At 42.5% G+C, this 20,118-nt stretch overlaps 1 protein-coding gene across 1 annotated transcript in view; it reads left to right on the top strand.

Moving 5' to 3' along the window:
• Positions 1-12,041, top strand: part of LOC306928883 (vitamin D3 receptor B) — a 29,794-nt gene extending 17,753 nt beyond the window's left edge. The window contains exons 4-10 of the mRNA XM_079509163.1: positions 810-940; positions 3,267-3,463; positions 5,087-5,186; positions 6,352-6,535; positions 8,882-9,033; positions 10,885-11,001; positions 11,743-12,041. Of these exons, the coding sequence (XP_079365289.1) occupies positions 810-940; positions 3,267-3,463; positions 5,087-5,186; positions 6,352-6,535; positions 8,882-9,033; positions 10,885-11,001; positions 11,743-11,996 (1,135 nt within the window). The 3' untranslated portion in view covers positions 11,997-12,041. The remainder of the gene's footprint in view (positions 1-809; positions 941-3,266; positions 3,464-5,086; positions 5,187-6,351; positions 6,536-8,881; positions 9,034-10,884; positions 11,002-11,742) is intronic.
• Positions 12,042-20,118: the final 8,077 nt, after the last annotated feature.

The following is a 20,118-nucleotide window of genomic DNA, read 5'->3' as shown; positions in this document are numbered from 1 at the left end:
CTAAATATGATGTGTGTGAGAAAGGGACAGAGAGAGTCCGTCCGTCTCCTTGCATCTGTTCCTCTTGGCAACACTGATGTTTAAAGCGGAGGATGAAAAAGACGGATGTTTAATGATCTCCTTCCTCATCTCTCAGCTGCCCTCAGTATGAACCTTGGTCGTACTCCGGCCGCTCGTGTGTGTGTGCATGTGCGCCTGCACGTGTGTGTGTGTGTGTGTGTGGGCCTGCATATCTCTGTGCGCGCCTGCATATAGATGTATGTTATGTGTGTGTGAATTATCTGTTGTAACACGAGTGAATTATTCCACTTTGTGTTGGCTCTTGGCCGCGGCCCTTGTCTTTTCTCCCGGACAGTCTGGCACACCGCCATGTTTGTGCTTTTTCACTCTGCTCTGGAGTTGAAGGGCAGAAGTGTTTATCTACTTCCAGTGTGATTACATATTTGTGTGCTGTGAGTGTCGCCACCGGTGCCACAATCTCACACCTGTTAACGCTGGAGACACCATACAGAGATTATCCATCAGAAGTCCTATAGATATTTGTGTGTCATGTACGCAAAAAACACAGACTTATGGCTTTAACAATTGGAATGCTAATCCATCCATCTTTTGCTTTCCTCATGCTACCTCCCCCTCCCTTTTTTCTATTCCTCCCTTGAAGGCGCCATGTGAAACTAAAAACCTGCTTCCCCCGACCCTCCATCCCTCCACCGACATCATTTCCTGTTATAGAAAGTACTTGATTTACGTATGTACTGTATACAGACGAAAATATATTCATGAAGATCCAATGTGTTTCTCTTGGTCAGGCGTAGTATGAAGCGGAAAGCCAGCTTCACCTGTCCCTTCAACGGTAGTTGCACCATCACCAAGGACAACAGACGTCACTGCCAGGCCTGTCGACTCAAGCGATGCGTGGACATCGGCATGATGAAAGAGTGTAAGTGTGGTAGATATTCCCCGTGGTCTGCTGTTCTGTCAATCACTATCCTATCCTGTTCTCATTTTTCAAAATATTGGTGGGGAATGTTGGTTGGAATGTTGGTTGACTTTACCAGTGCAGGTGCTTTAGAAAAGCTATTTTCTTTCTTGGAATAGTACAAAGCATCAGTTCTTCACATTGTGCACCATCCTTATTTCTTTCTTCTTTGCGGGGTGGGATTGAGAAATACAAGTTCTTCATCTTCTAGCAGTGAAGACACTGCTAAAGAAATATGTATACCTTTGCCATTAGACAACTGCATAAACAGCTCTTTGTGTTTTTGAAAATGCTTTGGGGTGAATAGTATTTTTTTCTTTTACTGAACTGCTGATTACATTTATCTAGCTAGCCCCCTGTCCTCCTTGTAAATATTATGTAATATCTAGATTCGGGTCGAGTAACTTTAGGTCTTTACCCCCATTAGAATGTTTACAGGTTTACAGTGTGTTTGAACTAGCGCCCCCCGCGTGTACAGTAACTATACTCCGAGATCTAAAGTTGAAACACCTGCTGTTATGTACAATCCATCCTGGGCCTCTGCTATCTATGGACTTCTGTTTGTTTTCACTTTCTGTAAATAGCAGGTAAAGCTTTCTTGTGTTCCCCTAAAATCCGGATATTGTCCACGAGGGATGGGGTGGTCTTTGAAGCAAAGACCGCTCGTTCCCCTCCATATTGTTCCCAGAGTCTTTCTGTGAATTCCAGGGGAGTGACGGCACACAGACGCTCAGATTCACTGTATGTGAACAGGAGCCAGCGGAATGTGCTTCTGTTACCACTGCTGTTGCAAAAAAACAGCAGCATGTTGTAAAGACAGAGCTATCCTCTCTCTCTCTCTCTCTCTCTCTCTCTCTCTCTCTCTCTCTCTCTCTCTCTCTCTCTCTCTCTCTCTCTCTCTCTCTCTCTCTCTCTCTCTCTCTCGCTGAGCTAATTCAGTGGCTAGAACAACAAGGAGAGAACAGAACAGAGACAATGCTTCCCGTTGTTAAGCACCAGCAGGGGTCTCTATATGGACCCCCCCCCCCCATCTCCTGAGAATAACAAGCCCTCCTGAATGGACATGGCCTTTATAATTACAGTACAACACAAAGCATGCACGACTCCGGTGTAAACTCAACCTCTGTGTTGATATCATAATAATAATACATTTGATTTGTATAGTGCTTTTCATAATTCGCAGAGTCGCAGACAGTAAAATCACATCTGATAATGACAATGCCTAAATAGGTAAATATGGTAAGGCTGAAAGGTAGCAAACAATTGTGGAAGCAAAACTATTACAGGGTGTATTTGAAGAAGGAGAATATAGTAGTCCCGGTAATCCCGCTAATCAAATATTCGTATTGCGGCACTGGATACGTAATTTTTACTTTATTGATAGATGTACAGTAGATAGACCGGAAACGGGGAGAGAGATGGGGGGGAGACACATAGTAATGTTCAGGACTCGAACCCATGACACACTGCCATGCTGGATTACCAGCCAACCGCTATGTTTGTGTACATAATTCTGTGCTTGTAGTCAATGGGGCAGGAGTTGCTGGAAGTGTAAATTCCATAAGCTGGACACATACTATAGCTTGCACCTGGTTGGCTACCTCTACCTTTTCCTATAGGCTGAAGGGACAATTGGTTAGCAATTGGTTATGTGATTATTTAGTGACATGACCTACATATCGACTGCATGGATATCGTTCCCCCTCCCCATGCCGATTAGTTTCTCAAGTAAGGACATTCTTTGCAAAGTTGACAGTTGAGATTGTTAATGTTGGCCTAATATTATGTATAAAAATGAAGCCAGCTGATATTGACATCAGTTGTCTACACAAGGACCAGCTGGTAGATAATAAATGAGCATTAAACAATATAAAATGTCAGTAATGTATTGAAAAGTTATGTGAATTAAAACAAAAACATGTACATGTGCTTATCAACATAATATTGTGATTATCTATATTACTCAGAAAAAACCCCAATGTAAATATTGGTGGATAACTTGATATGGATGTGAGGTGACGAAAAAGACACTTCAAAAGAATGTATTATTGCTGCATTAAGAGGTGCAGTGAATATTTTGGGCTGCGCCTAAATGATGTGCTGTTGCAACTAAATGAAAGAGTTGGGCGCTATAATAGATCCCCTCCTGTTTTTGCTCTACAGTAAATGTTGCCCACGTCACGTTGTGAGCTTGTGGATCTGCTATATTCGCAGAACTTTAGCCCTCGAATTGGGATGCTAGGGTTCATGTGGCTAAACCATGCCTTTCTCCCTCTGACCCCCACAGTCATCCTGACCGATGAGGAAGTGCAGAGGAAGAAGGACTTGATCCAGCGACGGAAGGATGAGGAGGCACAGCGCGAAGCCCAGAGGGAGGCCCGGCGGCCCCGGCTGTCGGACGAACAGAGCCAGGTCATCGCCACGCTGGTGGAGGCCCACCACAAAACCTACGATGAGTCCTACTCCGACTTCACACGCTTCAGGGTGAGGCAAAGAAAATGAAATATACTAGTATACTCGCTTCATATCGTCGGAGCGGAAAGCAAAACTGTTGCTTTTCAGGGAATGGGGGAAAAAAAGCTGTGTTCCATTGGATCCAATGTAGTTATTTTTCAAACACAAGCTCTTGTTGACACTTAGACTGCTACCTAGTGGTCATTGGAGGTAGTTTGCCTCCGCCAAGGAAAAGACGAGAGAAGAAGAAGCAGCTTATGTTAGCAGTTGCTTACAATGTTTCTCTTTTGCCAGAAACGGTAATATGTCGATCGCGATGGGATGAAAAATCGCAAATCAAAACCACAGACAGCGCCGCATTTTACAGAGATAACAGCCAAAAAAGATTCTACTTTATATGGGTCTCTATGGCGTACGCGCGGGGGTTGACGAAGGCGTTGCCGAGCAACCGGGATAGGACTAAAGGTTAGTTTTCAGCGTATCCGTTTCATATTGTTATAAAGACGCGATATCGCGGCTTCGGCAGACAACAGGTCTTGATTTCAAAGTCGCTATATCGCGGCTTCGGCAGTTAAAGAATTAATACTTTTCGTGGGTTCAATATTCATAAAAACCCACAGTTTTGTTTTTCAACAATATCCGATCTACAAGACTCTGATACTCGAATATTATGTGCTTATATGCATTCAAGGATGTGTATTATGAATTTAGCTGTGTATGAATTGGTATTGTGATTGCACTTTTGGTGTAAGTTGGTTGAAGTCAGTTTTATCTCAATCTGGGTACCCATTGGAAAAACAAAGTATCTACACAGACAGAGGAAGTTGTCTTACCTAGGGACTCTTTAAATGTGACCCTTCCGTTACAACGGAAGGGTCAGCATACAGCGCTGATGAAGGCCGAAACGCGTACGTTGTGCTGCTGGCTCTGCAGTGTACGATACAAATGTTGAATTAAAAGTGCTTTAAAGGACAGGTTTTTCTCTTTTAGAGATTTTTTTGTAATGTTACTTTCCCGACCATGCACCCGGTAATAATGAATTGCATTTTTATAGCGCTTTTCCAAGAGCTCAAAGCGCTTTACAATGGTTCATTCATTCATAAATTGGGAGGTGAAGCAGCGAACAGTCAACGTCGGCGTCCTCACTTCCCACATTCACACACCAATATTGGCAAGCTCACACCGACCAACTCATTGGAGGCAATGTAGGGTTCATTGTCTTGCCCAAGGACACTTGACATGTGGACAGGAGGAAGCGGGATTCGAACCGCCGACCCAGGGATCATTAGACGACCTGCTCTACCCCCTCAGCCCCAGCCGACCCAGTAAGAATGCTCAGAGAGATTGAGGGCATTTGGAGTCGTGCTTGCTTCCAGTTCCTTGATCCAAACAATGTCCTCCACACCACCTTTGTTAGAATCCTGTGTGTTCGTCGTTTTTCTTTGGAACACTATGCCCTGTTTGATGCCATGGCACTCATTTATTTTCCTTCGTGATTGATAAATACGGCAAGATTCCATGTCAAATGACTTGTCAAGTGTGCCCATTGTCAACTATCTAGTGAGAGTCTATAGGAATAAATGCCATGTGGTCTTTCTCGTTTGTGTGTGTGTGTGTGTGTGTGTGTGTGTGTGTGTGTGTGTGTGTGTGTAGCCTCCAGTACGTGACGGCCCAGTGACACGCAGTGCCAGCAGAGCAGCCTCTCTCCATTCTCTGTCAGATGCTTCTTCTGACTCCTTCAGCCACTCTCCAGGTAAACGAGACACTTCCTGAGGGCATCCAAAACGATGGCATACCATTATATGCTGACTTTTACGCGCCACGCCAGCATGCCCTTTTATGCGCCAGTGTCATGCCCTGAAAATAGCAGATCTACAAGCTCACGAATACCAGAACGCTCTCCTCAAAACACAGTCGCTTGAGGCATACAACCGGCATATTATTATACACCTGCTATTCCTAAACATAACTTCGGTTAACTATACCTTGGCCAAATATGGGCGAGCGTGTTTTAAGGCGAGCATTCCAGTTAACAAGCTCACAACGCGTTATTCAAAATCAACGCGTATCGTGATACATATCGTATCGTGGCCTCTGTATCGTGATGCGTATCGATAGTGAGGTTGTTGGCAATACCCAGCCCTAACTCAGCCTGTTTCTATCTGAACATGTTTCTATCTGAAGTACGGACTTGCGTCCTTTTAAGTTCAAGAGAGTACAAACTTCAGACGAAATGCCTGTATCTCGGTTGTTTTTGTCCCGCTATTTTTATTTTCAGATGGCAATAACTATAAAACACTTGCTCCAAGTGGAATAATTATTTTCCACTGTGAACGCAGCACACGTGTCCCTGTCGACGATCGACCGGGGGAGCAAAAAGCAAAAAAAAAACCTATACGCAACATTTCTCTTCAAGATATAACGGAAAAGTCTGGCGGGAGACAAAACATCTGTAGAATTCAGACATTTCAACGGTCCATGGCACAAGTTCGCGAGGACAAGTACAGACAAGTATGCATATTGAGAAATGGCCTCAGGCTTTACTTTGAATATGGATCTGTGACGTTGCTTTACTGAGAACTCTGTGGAATTCCTCTGAAACCCCTGCGGACAATTGCACACCAAACGGTAAACATCAGGCCATTAATACATTCATCACTAATAAGCAAAACACAGGCAAGGGCACTGCTGCATGGCCAACAGCCAAGCACAATCAATAGAGACAACTCACACCTCCCAGCCACCCTGCTGTCCTTCTGATGATAAACAAAGTATTATGGCTGTCATCTGACTTCTTGTTGTACGTGTTCTCTACGTATCTCTTCCCCAAACAAAGACCCTCATTCTGTCCCCTCCCTCTCTTAGTGAAGTTTGTGTCATGTTGCATGTTAACTCTCTCCCCTCCTCTCCTCCTCCAGAGTCTGTAGATACCAAACTGATGAACTTCAACAACCTGCTGATGATGTACCAGGATCAGGGTGGAAGCCCAGACTCCAGTGAAGAGGATGGCTCTCGTCTCTCCATGCTGCCCCATTTAGCTGACCTGGTCTCCTACAGCATCCAGAAGGTCATTGGTTTTGCCAAAATGATCCCTGGCTTCAGGTATATCTATCAACTGTATACCTGCTTAGTTGTTCAGTGTGTAGTGCCTTGACCTGGAATTGCAAGTTGGGGCCCCGCATGAAATGAGGGAGCACAATATCCGTCCAGCGGCGTCACTAGATGTCATTAAGCCCGCACGCAGGCTGGTCACCGCAATGTTTAGGCCCCCACGCAGGCTGGTCACCGCAATGTTTAGGCCCCCACGCAGGCTGGTCACCACAATGTTTAGGCCCCCACGCAGGCTGGTCACCGCAATGTTTAGGCCCCACGCAGGCTGGTCACCGCAATGTTTAGGCCCCCACGCAGGCTGGTCACCGCAATGTTTAGGCCCCCACGCAGGCTGGTCACCACAATGTTTAGGCCCCCACGCAGGCTGGTCACCGCAATGTTTAGGCCCCCATGCAGGCTGGTCACCGCAATGTTTAGGCCCCCACGCAGGCTGGTCACCTCAATGTTTAGGCCCCCACGCAGGCTGGTCACCGCAATGTTTAGGCCCCCACGCAGGCTGGTCACCGCAATGTTTAGGCCCCCACGCAGGCTGGTCACCGCAATGTTTAGGCCCCCACGCAGGCTGGTCACCGCAATGTTTGGTCAACTCAACTGTCATTGCATGTATGTATTTATAATGTTTTTTAACGACGGCACGGGTGGGCGGCCGTGGGCCCCAAATGCTTCTGGGCCCCAACACAATTGAGTTGTCTGCGTCATGCTAGTTACGCCCCTGCCCCGGAGGATTTGTAACTCTGAAGAAAGGGTTATTGGCAAATGTCTGTTGGCCGATGATGTGCTATCATCCTATTTCAGTTGTTGTTTTACTTCAGTTTTCACTCATGAGTAAAAAATAATAATGCTATCCTTAGAACACATGAGCTTTTCTCACTTAAAATGATCTATATACTGTACACTGTCCATTGTGTACTGTAACTCTTAGCTGACTGTACACCTGCCAGCGGGGTATGGACATAATAGATATATTTTGATATAGATATATATATATTTGAGAATATGGAAAGGTCTGTATGTGTATGCCTGATTTGACCCATTATGCAATGGAGCTACATTTTCTATTTACCTCAACCCCCCAAGACAAATATGTACTTTTAATAATACAAAGAATAATCGATATTGGCCCATTTCTCAATAATGTTGATTAATTTATTTATTTTTATTCATGTCTCGAGCTGACTTTTTACCTAAATGTTTGTGTGTTGGAGACTTTGTACACTTCTTGTTTTTCTATCTGATTAATCAATAGTATGCCACAGTAAATGACCTATGGTCTAAAGGCCAGAGATTAGCTGACACATATGGAAATGTTTCAAGCGTGAACATACCGTGTGGTATGTTTGCTAACTGAACTGAGTGGCGTTCTTGCAAGATTATACTAGTATGAAGTTTGGCCTTCAATACACAGTATATATCTTCCCCTTGGGCCAAACAATTACATGCCCGCCCACACTTGTTGTGGTGAACACAGAAGATTCTTTTACACTCTTACACTCGTCCTTCAGGGTAGACAACAAAAGCAGTTTCCCAGTATATTATACTTAACTGAAGAAAGGTTTAATGGTTGGAACCGTGGAACGGCATAACACAATTCCCTGGAAAATGTCTCTTTTGTATTTCCCTAAAAAAACAACCTTTTATCCCTGTGGCGAGACACTTGGTCCACACAAGACATTATTTATGACAGTTGAGGCAAATATCCTAGAGAAACCAAGAGGAATCTTAGCCGTTTCTTTATCACCTCCCAGACGAGGCCCCCATTGCCGTTTAGTGTGCATGTCTCTTGAAGTGTGCATGTCTTTTGGAGCGTGTCGACAGAGACCATCGCTCAATGTCTCAGGGGTCACCTTAAAGTCATGGCTATAACGAGCCCAGGCCTGTCTTTCCTGAAAGTTGTCATTTCCACTGGTGGGGAGTGATGGAGGCTGTTGGATTAACTGTGGAATGTTTGTCCACTTATGATCTGCTCCCTAAGTCCGCTGAAACCCACGCAGACCTCCCCAAAAAGCTGCATGTTTCAGCTCCTGTCTTCAGCTAGTTCCATTGAGTCAAGATTTTAACCAAATTCGATGACATATTTGAGAATGGATTTTCGCGTTCCTGCCCCCCAAACAACAAATGTCTCCTGATAAACTTTGGAACTTGTGCTTGACCTTGAAATTGTGCTCTATTTAACTCGTTAACAAAACCATTCCAGTGAAATATTCGGTATGACTTTGTTTTCATGGCAATTGATCAATTTCAGAAACTCTGCAACGTTTTGCGAGCAGTTTCCTGCCTAGGGTGTTTACTGGTGGCTGTGCTATGCTGTACCCATAAACTCCTGATTGACTCGTGCAGGGATCTGACTGCGGAGGACCAGATTGCCTTGCTCAAGTCCAGCGCCATCGAGGTGATCATGTTACGCTCCAACCAGAGCTTCAGCCTGGAAGACATGTCGTGGAGCTGTGGCGCTCCTGACTTCAAATACCAGATCAGTGATGTCACCAAAGGTCAGTCTGCTGACATGACATGATGCCGTCTGTTTTGCGGACATGACGGGAAATGGGCTGGCACACCTGCATCATTTCTAGGGCTGTCAAGATTACAAATAAGTTGACAATTAATTGTCACACATATAATTGTGGATTTAATCGTGGTGTTTTTGCATTGAACATTGGAACGTCACAATTTGTGTTTCGGTTTGCCTTTTAGGCTTTGTCATCACAAATTGCACAAAATCACTGACATGACACATTTAATCATTTTTAAAGATTTTTTGTCTTTTCCAAAAGGAGAGGAAATAACTGCTGAAACTGCCATTTCGGCTTTCTTTGAAAATGTATGGAAATCTTTCAACATTTCAACACTATAAGTAATTTTACCTTGACATGGAAATCCTTGCTAATAATGTATTGACTCCAGTCTAGTTTTCTAGCGGAATTGAAACTCTCAAAAGATCTGATAATACCTTAGACTCAGAATGCAGTATTTATAATGAACATTTTATTTACAGTGCTGTGACATCTGCACAACACACACGTTACTCCAGCAAAGCACACAGACAGACAGACTGGTTAGCCCTGCCCTGACAGTCGGTTCGTAATTAGTCGCATTGTCACATTTTCCCATGCGTAGTCGTATCCTTCACTCTGACCAGCTATGACCGGAGACTTGTACTCCCTGCATTTCAAGCTTATCTAAGCAGATGGCTCTGCTTCACAGTTCTCAATGTTCTAGCGAAACAGACTGATCAATGCTTAGCAATATAATTATATAAATTTGCTTCATTAGCTTGTGTGCTGTACAGTAGGCAATAGGCATAACGGGAAATAAAAACATAATGCAACAATAGAAATAAACACAATACAATTCAACATGAGTAAACATCAATCTGGGTTAAAAGCCAAGGAATAAATACATGCACATGTTTGTTACACACCTCTACATTTTTTAAATGGACACACCTCTACATTTTTTAAATGGGTAGTTTTCAAATACATGCACGTGTGTGTTACACACACCTACATGGAGCCTGCAGGAAGTGGCCTGCTTCTTTAGATGGGGCTGGACCTCATTAGTGTGTCGACAACGTTAGGTAAGGTTACTCACTCTGGCACGTGTACACACCCACGTGCGTGGATGCAAATGCATGTATTCCTGCTGCGGAACCAGTCCGACACATCCGCCATACCCCTCAGGGCATGGCTTTCATTTGGCTTTCAAACAAGACCCTCTTTTCTGAGATCAACCCAAAGAATGTCACTTTTGACCTCCTCACCACACAAAACAACTAGTGTCTGACGACTCTACTCCTTTGTGCTCTTACCTCTAAACTAGTTTGAATCCTTTGTCCAAATTTCCCTCTAGCCAAAAATATGTATTCATTTTCAATTCAGTTAGTATAGTTGGTGTCGTTTTATCCCATATCAGGGTTCCCATCATTCCTACATTTGTGATGCCGTTTGTAGTTTAACTCTTTGCTAATCCAATAATAGTAATCCAGTCTAATAGAATATAGATTAAACCGTTCGATTTATGGTTTCTCATCTAACCACTCTTAAAAAAAACCCTATACATTTAGGCAGTGTGTCATAATTGAAATGGTTTTAATTAGCTGTAACAAACCTGAGTGTGTGTACAGTAGATATACCATAGCAAACCTCCTGCTGAGAAGCACAGCTAACGGAATATTAAATATTTATCAGCAGGGGGGATGATAACATTCTTTGAGGTTGATTGTGTCTCTTGGGACATACTGTGGCGCTGGTAGGGTTCCCAGCTTCCCACCTATTTGGTGTTCACACATGCATGTACATGTGCATCCACATGCATTCATGCTGTGTAATGTTTGCCTCCTACAGCGGGCCACACTCTGGAACTGCTGGAGCCCCTGGTGAAATTCCAGGTCGGACTGAAAAAGCTCAACCTCCATGAGGAGGAACACGTGCTGCTCATGTCCATCTGCCTCCTCTCCCCAGGTAGGCATGTCTGCATATGTGCACCCCACCCCACTGCAGCACACACATACGTGTGCATGTGTGAGTATGGCACATGCATGTAAAGTATGATGCGTGAAGGTTGCTTTCGGAGGAGGGTGCTCATGAATTGTTTATGTTTCTGCTTTTTTCCTAGAGGACTTTATTGACTTTGACTTCCCCACCACTAATGATAAATGACGGCATAGACCCATCTGTTTATAGATCACCTATTTGGTTGATGTGATTTGCAGAATGTACGTCAAGACGAATAAGTGTATTTGTCTGCTACTTGAGTGGTTTCATGCCTTTTTTTAGCCTTTCATCCAAGCACACGTTCATGTGAGCGATATACATTTATGTAAGGTTTTGGTGCATATTTCATACATGGAAGGCCATATGCATGTTGATGTGCACGTGCAATGAACCGGATGTTTGCATGTGCCTGCGTATACGAGGCATGTCATTAACAATGCATATACATCCCATATCCTCTCACTGGTCTAAATTTAGCCAACCAATTGGATGCCAAGGACGTGTATATACGTCCTATAAAATAAAACCGTAGGATGCCTAGGGCGTGTATACGCGTATCAGTGCGCATGCGTCAACAAAATGTTTTCTGCGCGGTAGATCAAAGGCATGCCAGGCGCATTTGCACACCAATAACTACAACAACAACTCCTTTACCAAACCGCTAAACTCCCATTGCCGAAACCCTCAAACTGTGTCTCTGCTATGCAGATCGTCCCGGGGTGCAGGATCACACGCGCATCGAGGCCCTCCAGGACCGCCTGTCAGAGACGCTGCAGGCGTACATCCGACTGCACCACCCCGGGGGGCGCCTGCTCTACGCCAAGATGATCCAGAAGCTGGCTGACCTGCGCAGCCTGAACGAGGAGCACTCCAAGCAGTACCGTTCGCTCTCCTTCCAACCCGAACACAGCATGCAGCTCACTCCACTGGTGCTGGAGGTGTTCGGCAGCGAGGTCTCCTAGAGGACTCTGTCTGGAGGAGTTCTGACCAAGTAGGAGATGTAGGGAGAGGAGATCTCCAGGGAGTCGACGAGGAGGGAGGGAGGGAGGGCGGGAGGGAGGCGAGGATGTGCTTGGATGGACTGTGGAATGAGGAATCGAGAGGTGTGGAGTTTTGAGAGATTGTGTGTGTGTGTGTGTGTGTGTGTGTGTGTGTGTGTGTGTGTGTGTGTGTGTGTGTGTGTGTGTGTGTGTGTGTGTGTGTGTGTGTGTGTGTGTGTGTGTGTGTGTGTGTGTGTGTGTGTGTGTGTGTGTGTGTGTGTGTGTGTGTGTGTGTGTGTGTGTGTGTGTGAATTTATCTTGGTAAGAAGACCTAGGTCAGAAGTCGTTGTCTGTGAGAGCAGGCATATTCAGAAAGAAACCGTAAACAAGGGAACTTCACATAATACAGTTATAACCATACATTGAACTTCTGCCTATAGCTATATTTGACAGTGTTTTTCTTTCTTTTTTTTATCTGTATTTATAACAACAAACCGCTGCTTAATGCGCCTGGAAAGTGTATATGTGCACAACAAGCATACTCACTTGTTCATTTAGCCATTCAGTTTGAGCTACCTCTTGGTTTTACTAGGTTGATTTGTATTGACATCATATATGAAACAGTACTTTACTTAACAGAACAATATAGATACAAATACAATGTTTCAGATTGGTGCAAACAGTGCCTGCCAGTTAGTTTTATGTCTGCCCATTGGCATCGCTCCAACTGTGTGTGTGTGTGTGTGTGTGTGTGTGTGTGTGTGTGTGTGTCTGTGTGTGTGTGTGTGTGTGTGTGTGCGTGTGTGTCGGTCAGTGTACACTACATATGCCTCACACCTTTTTGCCAAAGGTTTGGTCAACTACTTTCTCAAACGCTTCCAATGTGTCCTAAAAATAACCTCACACCAAGGCCTTTTTCCACACATTGCAATCAATCTACGTGCTTGCTAGCCTTCTGACTAGCCTCTAAGAACTTATGAAGGAAATGTCTATACTTGGGTTTTAAAAAGCAGAGTACAGAATCTAGTCTGTAATTTACTGAGATTTTGTTTGGGTTTTGGGGTGGGTGGTTTTGAGGTGAGAATTAGCCACTAAATGTGTTAGCTACTTTTTACATTGCTAACTGTCAATCAAACCAAGCCAGCATACTGGCTGGTTACTCTTCTCTTCTTTGAAATGGATGATTTGCTGTATAGTTAATCGCTACACATGTATCATATCTTTTAAGCACTATTATACCACCTTTTACTCATGCCTATGTATTGATATACAGTGTGTACTATCACAGATGTTAAAGGGCTACAATGCCAAATCTAACTGGAATAGTCAATTAAGGCCAATGTAAGCTAGCAAAAGGGCCTGTCTTGTATTATAGAGCCACATACCATACCAGGAATTGGCATAGATAAGGATATTATAGCAATGGAAGATTTTGTTTTATATAATGGAAATAGCTTCACCATTAATACAATTCCATGAATTGTAACTTCTGTCTCCTCCTGTTCAGTGAGCAAGGTGGGCGGTTAGCTCCAAAAGCTGCTTCAGACCTCAACAGATATCACCCTTCCGTTTCTGACTGGGAAGTGGATTTTTCTAGAATGTCTGGGGGCCTGGTTGTGTGGTAGTTTTCACCTCTGACACCCCGGCCGGGTCCTCCCGTTTGATGATGTGTGCTGCGCAGCCCCCTAGTGGCTGCATCCCTGTAAATACCAGGTATATATTATTATATGACCGCAGCTGTAAATAGGGCTATATAGATATTACTAAAGGCTAAAGGAGGAAAAAAAAGAAAAGAAAAAAATATATATGCAAATATGATATTGATGCTCCTGTTTTATGATTCATTATTGCTCTCTGTTTTGAGACACTATGCTCTTTTTAGTTTTTGTTTGTTGAATATGAGCAAGCTTAACCCAAGGGTTAGGCTGTGTCTGACAAGGCCATGCGCTCATGGTTTGTTTAGCGGTGGAGTGGTTATTTGGCAACATTTTCCAAGATTGATTATTGAGAAGGAGGACGCTGTACAAACTGAACATAACCAGTGCTGCTCTATAAATGTAAGCCATATAGATCACCAAGCTAGTTATTAATCTGATGCATTACAATAGACTAAGGATTAAGATGATTCCAGAGCCTTGGGATATGCTGTTTATATAATCTAGTGTACTCATATACTGTGTATCTCTGGATTTTGGATGATTCTGTTTTAGCTTGTGTACAGTAGGAACTTATGCCTTCTCTCTACCTTCTAGCTCTAGCTTCATCAGGCATGATATACAATAGCTTCTTGGAAGATCCCAGAGCAGTACAATGCTTAGGTGTTGAGGCCAGTAACGTATGTTTGGCTGCATGTGGGAATCAGTGGGATTATATACTGAGTATTTAAGTGACATTGTCATCTCAGTTTCTCGTGCAACCCTTTCCATAGACAATGCCCCAGAGAAACCTGAACTAGCGACCCCCCAACACATACACATGCACGCACATGCGTACATACATACACACACATACACACACATGCATACACACACACACACACACACACTCACAGACTTGTGCCAGACATTTAAATAAAGGCAAACTTTGGGCTTGTCGCCAAGTAAAATTAATAATAGGGAATTATTTTGCAAAGGTGAGATGAAGGTCTTGAACTGTTCCATTCTGGTAGACTGCACTCATTTGTCAACCTTGTGATTGGCTGAGGCTTGCTTCCGGTACCAATCCTGTGCTGTGACATCATCGCACGGCGATTTTGTGATCTGGTCATAATTGGAAGTCAGTTAGAGAAAGTGTATTTGTGTGTCTGAACTGAACACCATGTTCCACACTGAACACAACTGGCACACTTGTGTGCATCTTTGGCCTAGTGTAGAATTCTACGGCATTAGGCACCTGGCTGTCAGTTAATATACCTTTGTTCCAGCTTCTGTTATTAACCTGTATGGAATTGAGGTTATTCTGCAAGCTGAATTAACGGTTGAATCAATTGATTGTGATATCAATTGATATTGTCCCATCTTGCACACTTGTGAAAACTAGTTTGAGGTTGGTTCTGTAGGCACCTAATAGTTGGGATTTGTTTTGTTTTTCATCCTGCAAGTTATAGGAATTATATATACAGTTCTGTGTGTCCTATAAATTACCATGTTGTGACTGAGATTTAAGGATATTGATAGATTACAGTATTTTAGACAGTACCACTCATATGTACAGTATGTCGGTTTGGTGAGAGGGTATGGCGTGTAGGGTTATTGAATATGACTTTTGAAGTTTGGAAAGTCTCCATGTTGATTTTCTGAATACATACCTCTGTATGTAGATATGGGTTTGATTTAGTGTTGTGTTTTCTTTGAGATAGAGATATATATAGTGTTGATTTGGATATGTACAATACAGTGGGAGGTTTGGTTTTCATACAAGTGCCACACGGAGGAGAGAAGTTCCTCTACAGATGAACAGGGTACAAGGGGAGGGGATTGTTGGGGGACGAAAGCAAAACCAAACGGGAGAACTCATAGAGATGTGTCATATATTAATCCCTTCATTTGAGATGGTATCTTATTATGTTTGATCACGCACTGCAGAACACATGGGGGGTTCTGGCTGACATACAAAATGTTAAACTTTACAAACAAATTACGTTACAATAATTACAAATATATATATTTTTGCACACGATAAATTGAATCCACCTCCCCCTGCATATATGATGCATCCTTAAATTCTCTTCTTTGGTTTTACTACAGCTAGCTGCTCAGAAACAAAACAATTTAACTTTGCATTGTGTTTGTTGTAGGAAAATACTCCAAACTGGAACCAGAATACCTAAGGCAGTGGAAACCTTACAGCAGAATAGAATAGTATTACCATCTATACAGTATACTATATACTTCAAATGTACACAATACACACAGCAACAGTGGCTGCAATATACAACTCATGGTACACTTATCACCAGCAAGCTTTACAGTTTCTCATTTAAGTACAAACAGTTTTGAAGTGTATAATGGTTGTACAGAACCGAAACTGCCATTACAAGTCCTGTCTATATACATAAAGCACGTATTGTCATATCATTCTGCAGAAAACAGTAGGCGATCTCTTGTGTGATGGCTCTGATGTCATTCTTCCCAATGGGACAGGGAGTGTAATGGCCTCAACGCATGTAGTTCTTATGAAAAAGGAGTGTCCAGAATGGATGTACACCATAATCTACCTAAAAAGAAAGAAAAGAAAGAAACCTACCTCTTTTACAGTAGCTACCGATTTTGCTTCAGCATTGAGCAGTTGCCTCTGTTTTTACTTTTGTAATATTTGTATTCATGTTGGTATTTATTGCTGTCTAATGAATCATATTTCAATGATTACCTCAGAGATATCTCATTCAGATTGGGAGAGTTTAGTTAATGAAGTCATTCATAGTTTAGTTTTTGTACAGTGTGTGTGTGTTTTTTTTCCCCCCTCTGACTAAGCATTGCCTTTTTTAACGCACAAAACACCAGGACTTGTTTCGTTTTTATAACAGTGCCTGCGTTCTGACCACTGGGGTTCAGTCAGGCTACAATGAGGCTGCATTTATTCCAAAAGTGCCACCCTTCTCTCCATTTATCATCTTTTTGTTCAGTCTGTAGGATAGCTATAGCTAGCTGCAAAGCGCATTAGGTTTTCCTTGTTTTCTTTTTGGTTTGGTTTTGCCACATTGCAGGTGGTATCCATTTGTCACGATAGCTCTCAAGGGCAAACCGAAGAGAAGAACCTTCTGGAGTTAATGCAGTTCCTTTTTTTTTTTTTTAAGAAACAGGCCTGAACAATTTGGTGGCAGGCGGGAAAGACAAGCTGTGTCTGTGCTTCTCCTGGTACAGTTAGCATGGTATTGGCTCTTAAGTCTGATTTATACATAGATGTGTGCTGGTGTCACACACTGAAAATTGAATGTGTTACCGCCCATTGTGAGCATGTAGATCCGCAATTTTCCGGTGCATGACACCCGTACGTAACGACGTATAAGTCGGGCTTTAGTACATCATATGTACTCTCATTTTCCTAGCCTCGTCATCTCTTCCATGCCCTCTTCTCTGTCTTCCCCTCTGCCTCTGTCTGGAAGTTGTCTCACATGCTCTCATCAGACCATTCCCTAGTGATCTTTTAGATTTTCAGGAAAGGGGAGTTAGGAGAGGACAAGGTTCAGTATCCATGTAATGCTGCTTTTTATCTTGAGCATCACCAAGCCGTGTTGTTGATAGCTACCGTTGGCATAGTAAGAGTGTCAGCGTGAAATGGCATGAGAGTCCACAACAAATGATTGTCTTTTTCTTTCTTCTTTTTCTAAGCGTACAAAACATAGTGGCGCTTATTGGAACTAAATCTAAAATATTTATGGAGCAACTACTCACTTAGGTGAATATGAACTTGGAAGATTTTTATTATTTTATTCATGTCAAACTGCTTCAGTTAAACACTGAATAAAGTTGAGCGCTTTGTTTGATCAGTGAATACTAAGAAACAACATGGTCACGTCACGGTGATGTATGCCCTGAGCTGTGTGCCATAGGAATCTTTTTTTATAATAGTGGCGGGTTTCATGAAGCTGGCTTAATAATGGCCGCCGGCTAATTTAAAATTAAAACATTTTGCTTATCGTGGCAAGTCTTCGACATTGGTAAACTATTTAAAAGATTAGCACTCTTTAATCCACCCTGCATAATGAGCTTTCTTAAAGAATAACTTTGAATTTGACGTCAAATTTTGTCCTAGCTCTGAGAACCCAAATCACGTCACATTCAAGGAAAAGCCCTGAAACGACAAAAGCACTTAATGTATTGTTTGTAACACATGCATACTTTTTAGATGAATACACTAGCCATAGACTGCCTGTGTAGGTCAGCACAATATGGCTCCAATATCAAACAGTTAATTCATCTAATTTCTAATGTTATTGCAATGTATGTTTCGTCTCATTTCTTTAAAAGCTCATTCTTTTTTTTTCTTTTTTTTCTTTTTTTTTTCTATTACAAATTGGTGTTTATGTAATGTTATTTTTGTCAGATGTTTTGCAAATCAAAAATAAACTGTACATAGTATTGGTTTGTTTGTGTGTTTGTGTGTGTGTTTCTCAGCTGCCATATTGCTTCCTTTGAGTTTGATGCATCCTGTATGCCCTAAACACGTTCCAAAGGATTCACAAAAAATAGTGGTGGAAAGTAACTGTGTCCATAGAAAAGAATACCAGCACTCACTTAAATAACCCATTTTGACCTGAGATCAGATTCTAAAAATGTCTTCTACATCCTGACAGTTTTCTGAAAAAGCTATGTTTCTATGTCAGTCGTTCTTCGATTTTTCAAAAATAGCAGACCTACAAGCTCGTAGCGCGCCACTCGGTGGCGCGCTATGAGCTTGTAGATCTGCTATTTTTCAATAGCTAAAGCATAACATAATGCTAACACCAAAAGGGGTTCCCGCCCAAAATGGGGATAAAACAAGAATCCTATTGGATATAAAGACAAGTGAGTGCTGATATTCCTTTCTATGGACTGTCTCTACCTGAACTGTGCACCCGATACATTATTACATTGAGTTACTTCCTTTCTTCTCTTCAAGGAAAGTAACTAAGTACATTTACTTAAGTACTGTACTTAAGTACAAGTTTTAGGTACTTGAGTATTTCCAATTTCCAGTTCTTTTACTTCTACTCCACTACATCTCAGAGGCAAATATTGTTATTTTACTCTACATTTATTTGAAAACTTTAGTTACTGTTACTTTGTAGATTTTGATTACTATTACAATACACACATTAACAACTTCAGCCCTATATACATTTCGCCCATTTGAAAATAGACTATGCGACACATTGTGAGCTTCAAGATCTGCTATTTTCAAAAGATTGTTATACATTTGAAAACTTGAAATGGGACATTCTGCATAATGAGTACTTTGTACTTTTGGTACTTTAAGTACATTTTGATGCCGATACATTTGTACGTGAGTACTTTTTCCACCACCACTGACTAAAAGTAACACAGTGAAGTAAATGGTCTGACTGTGAATGTGTCTTCTCTGTACCAGCCACCAGAAGGCACTGTCTCCCTTTGCATGTTATTTCCACACCTTTTCTGACCCAATGACCCCAGCAATAAGTGCACACATAACTTTCTATAACCACACATACGGGACAACTTTCTTTTTTTGGCTTTCGCCTTTATTTTATATTTTTTATGGAGGGATAGACAGTAGGCTGACAGGAAAGGAAATGGGGAAAGAGATGAGGGGGTGACATGCAGTAAAGGCCGTCGGGATCGGGAGTCGAACCCGCTGCACACTACCAGACTGGATTACTAGCGAAGGTGCCTGGACCGCTGAGCCACGGCACAGGCCACGGAACAACTTTCTATAAGTGCACACATACGGGACAACGTTCTATAACCACAGAGATCACTCAGTGTGGATGGATTTGAATCCAAATCATACGTCTCCTAATTCATACATGGGCAACTGGCGTCCCGGCGGCCACATGCGGCCCCCACCTTCACTTAATGTGGCCCTCAGGTTAATATCTGCTATATTCTTGATTTCAGCTGGTACAATTCCAAACATGCAAACATGACTCACTTTAATTACTTCAGTCTAAATTAGTAGCTTAATGAGTAGTATTAAAAGGTTATTGTCTTTTTGATGTCCAATGTATTTGCACTTAGTTCATAAAGTTAACATAACTATAATTAAAGGCATTTGAAATTAAATAAAAATGTAACTTTTCTGGATTCCAATTAAAAAATAGCAAAAAATTATTAAGGATTTCAATTCAAATATAGCAAAAATAGCTGATCTACAAGCTTGTAGATTGGCTATTTTTGCTACGATAGTAATATGCATTGTGGCCCTCTGGAGTGAGTGTGGAAATATAGTGGCCCTCTCCATCGTCAAAGCTGCCCATCCCTGTCCTAATTGGTCTCTAATGTGGTATAGTTAATGGCTTGCCAGTTGCATGCAAGAGCAATTCTGATTTCAGTGTGTGTTCCAGACGTTGGAGGAGATTTCAGGTCATCATTAGGGGAACGATGACCCGAAATCTCCTCCAACGTCTGCACACATCCCCCAGGGC

Source organism: Electrona antarctica (assembly GCF_951216825.1).
Source record: "Electrona antarctica genome assembly, chromosome: 9".
In the NCBI taxonomy this organism is placed as follows: Eukaryota; Metazoa; Chordata; class Actinopteri; order Myctophiformes; family Myctophidae; genus Electrona; species Electrona antarctica.
Note: the sequence above shows the minus strand (reverse complement) of the source record. Positions and strands in the feature narration are given on the sequence as shown.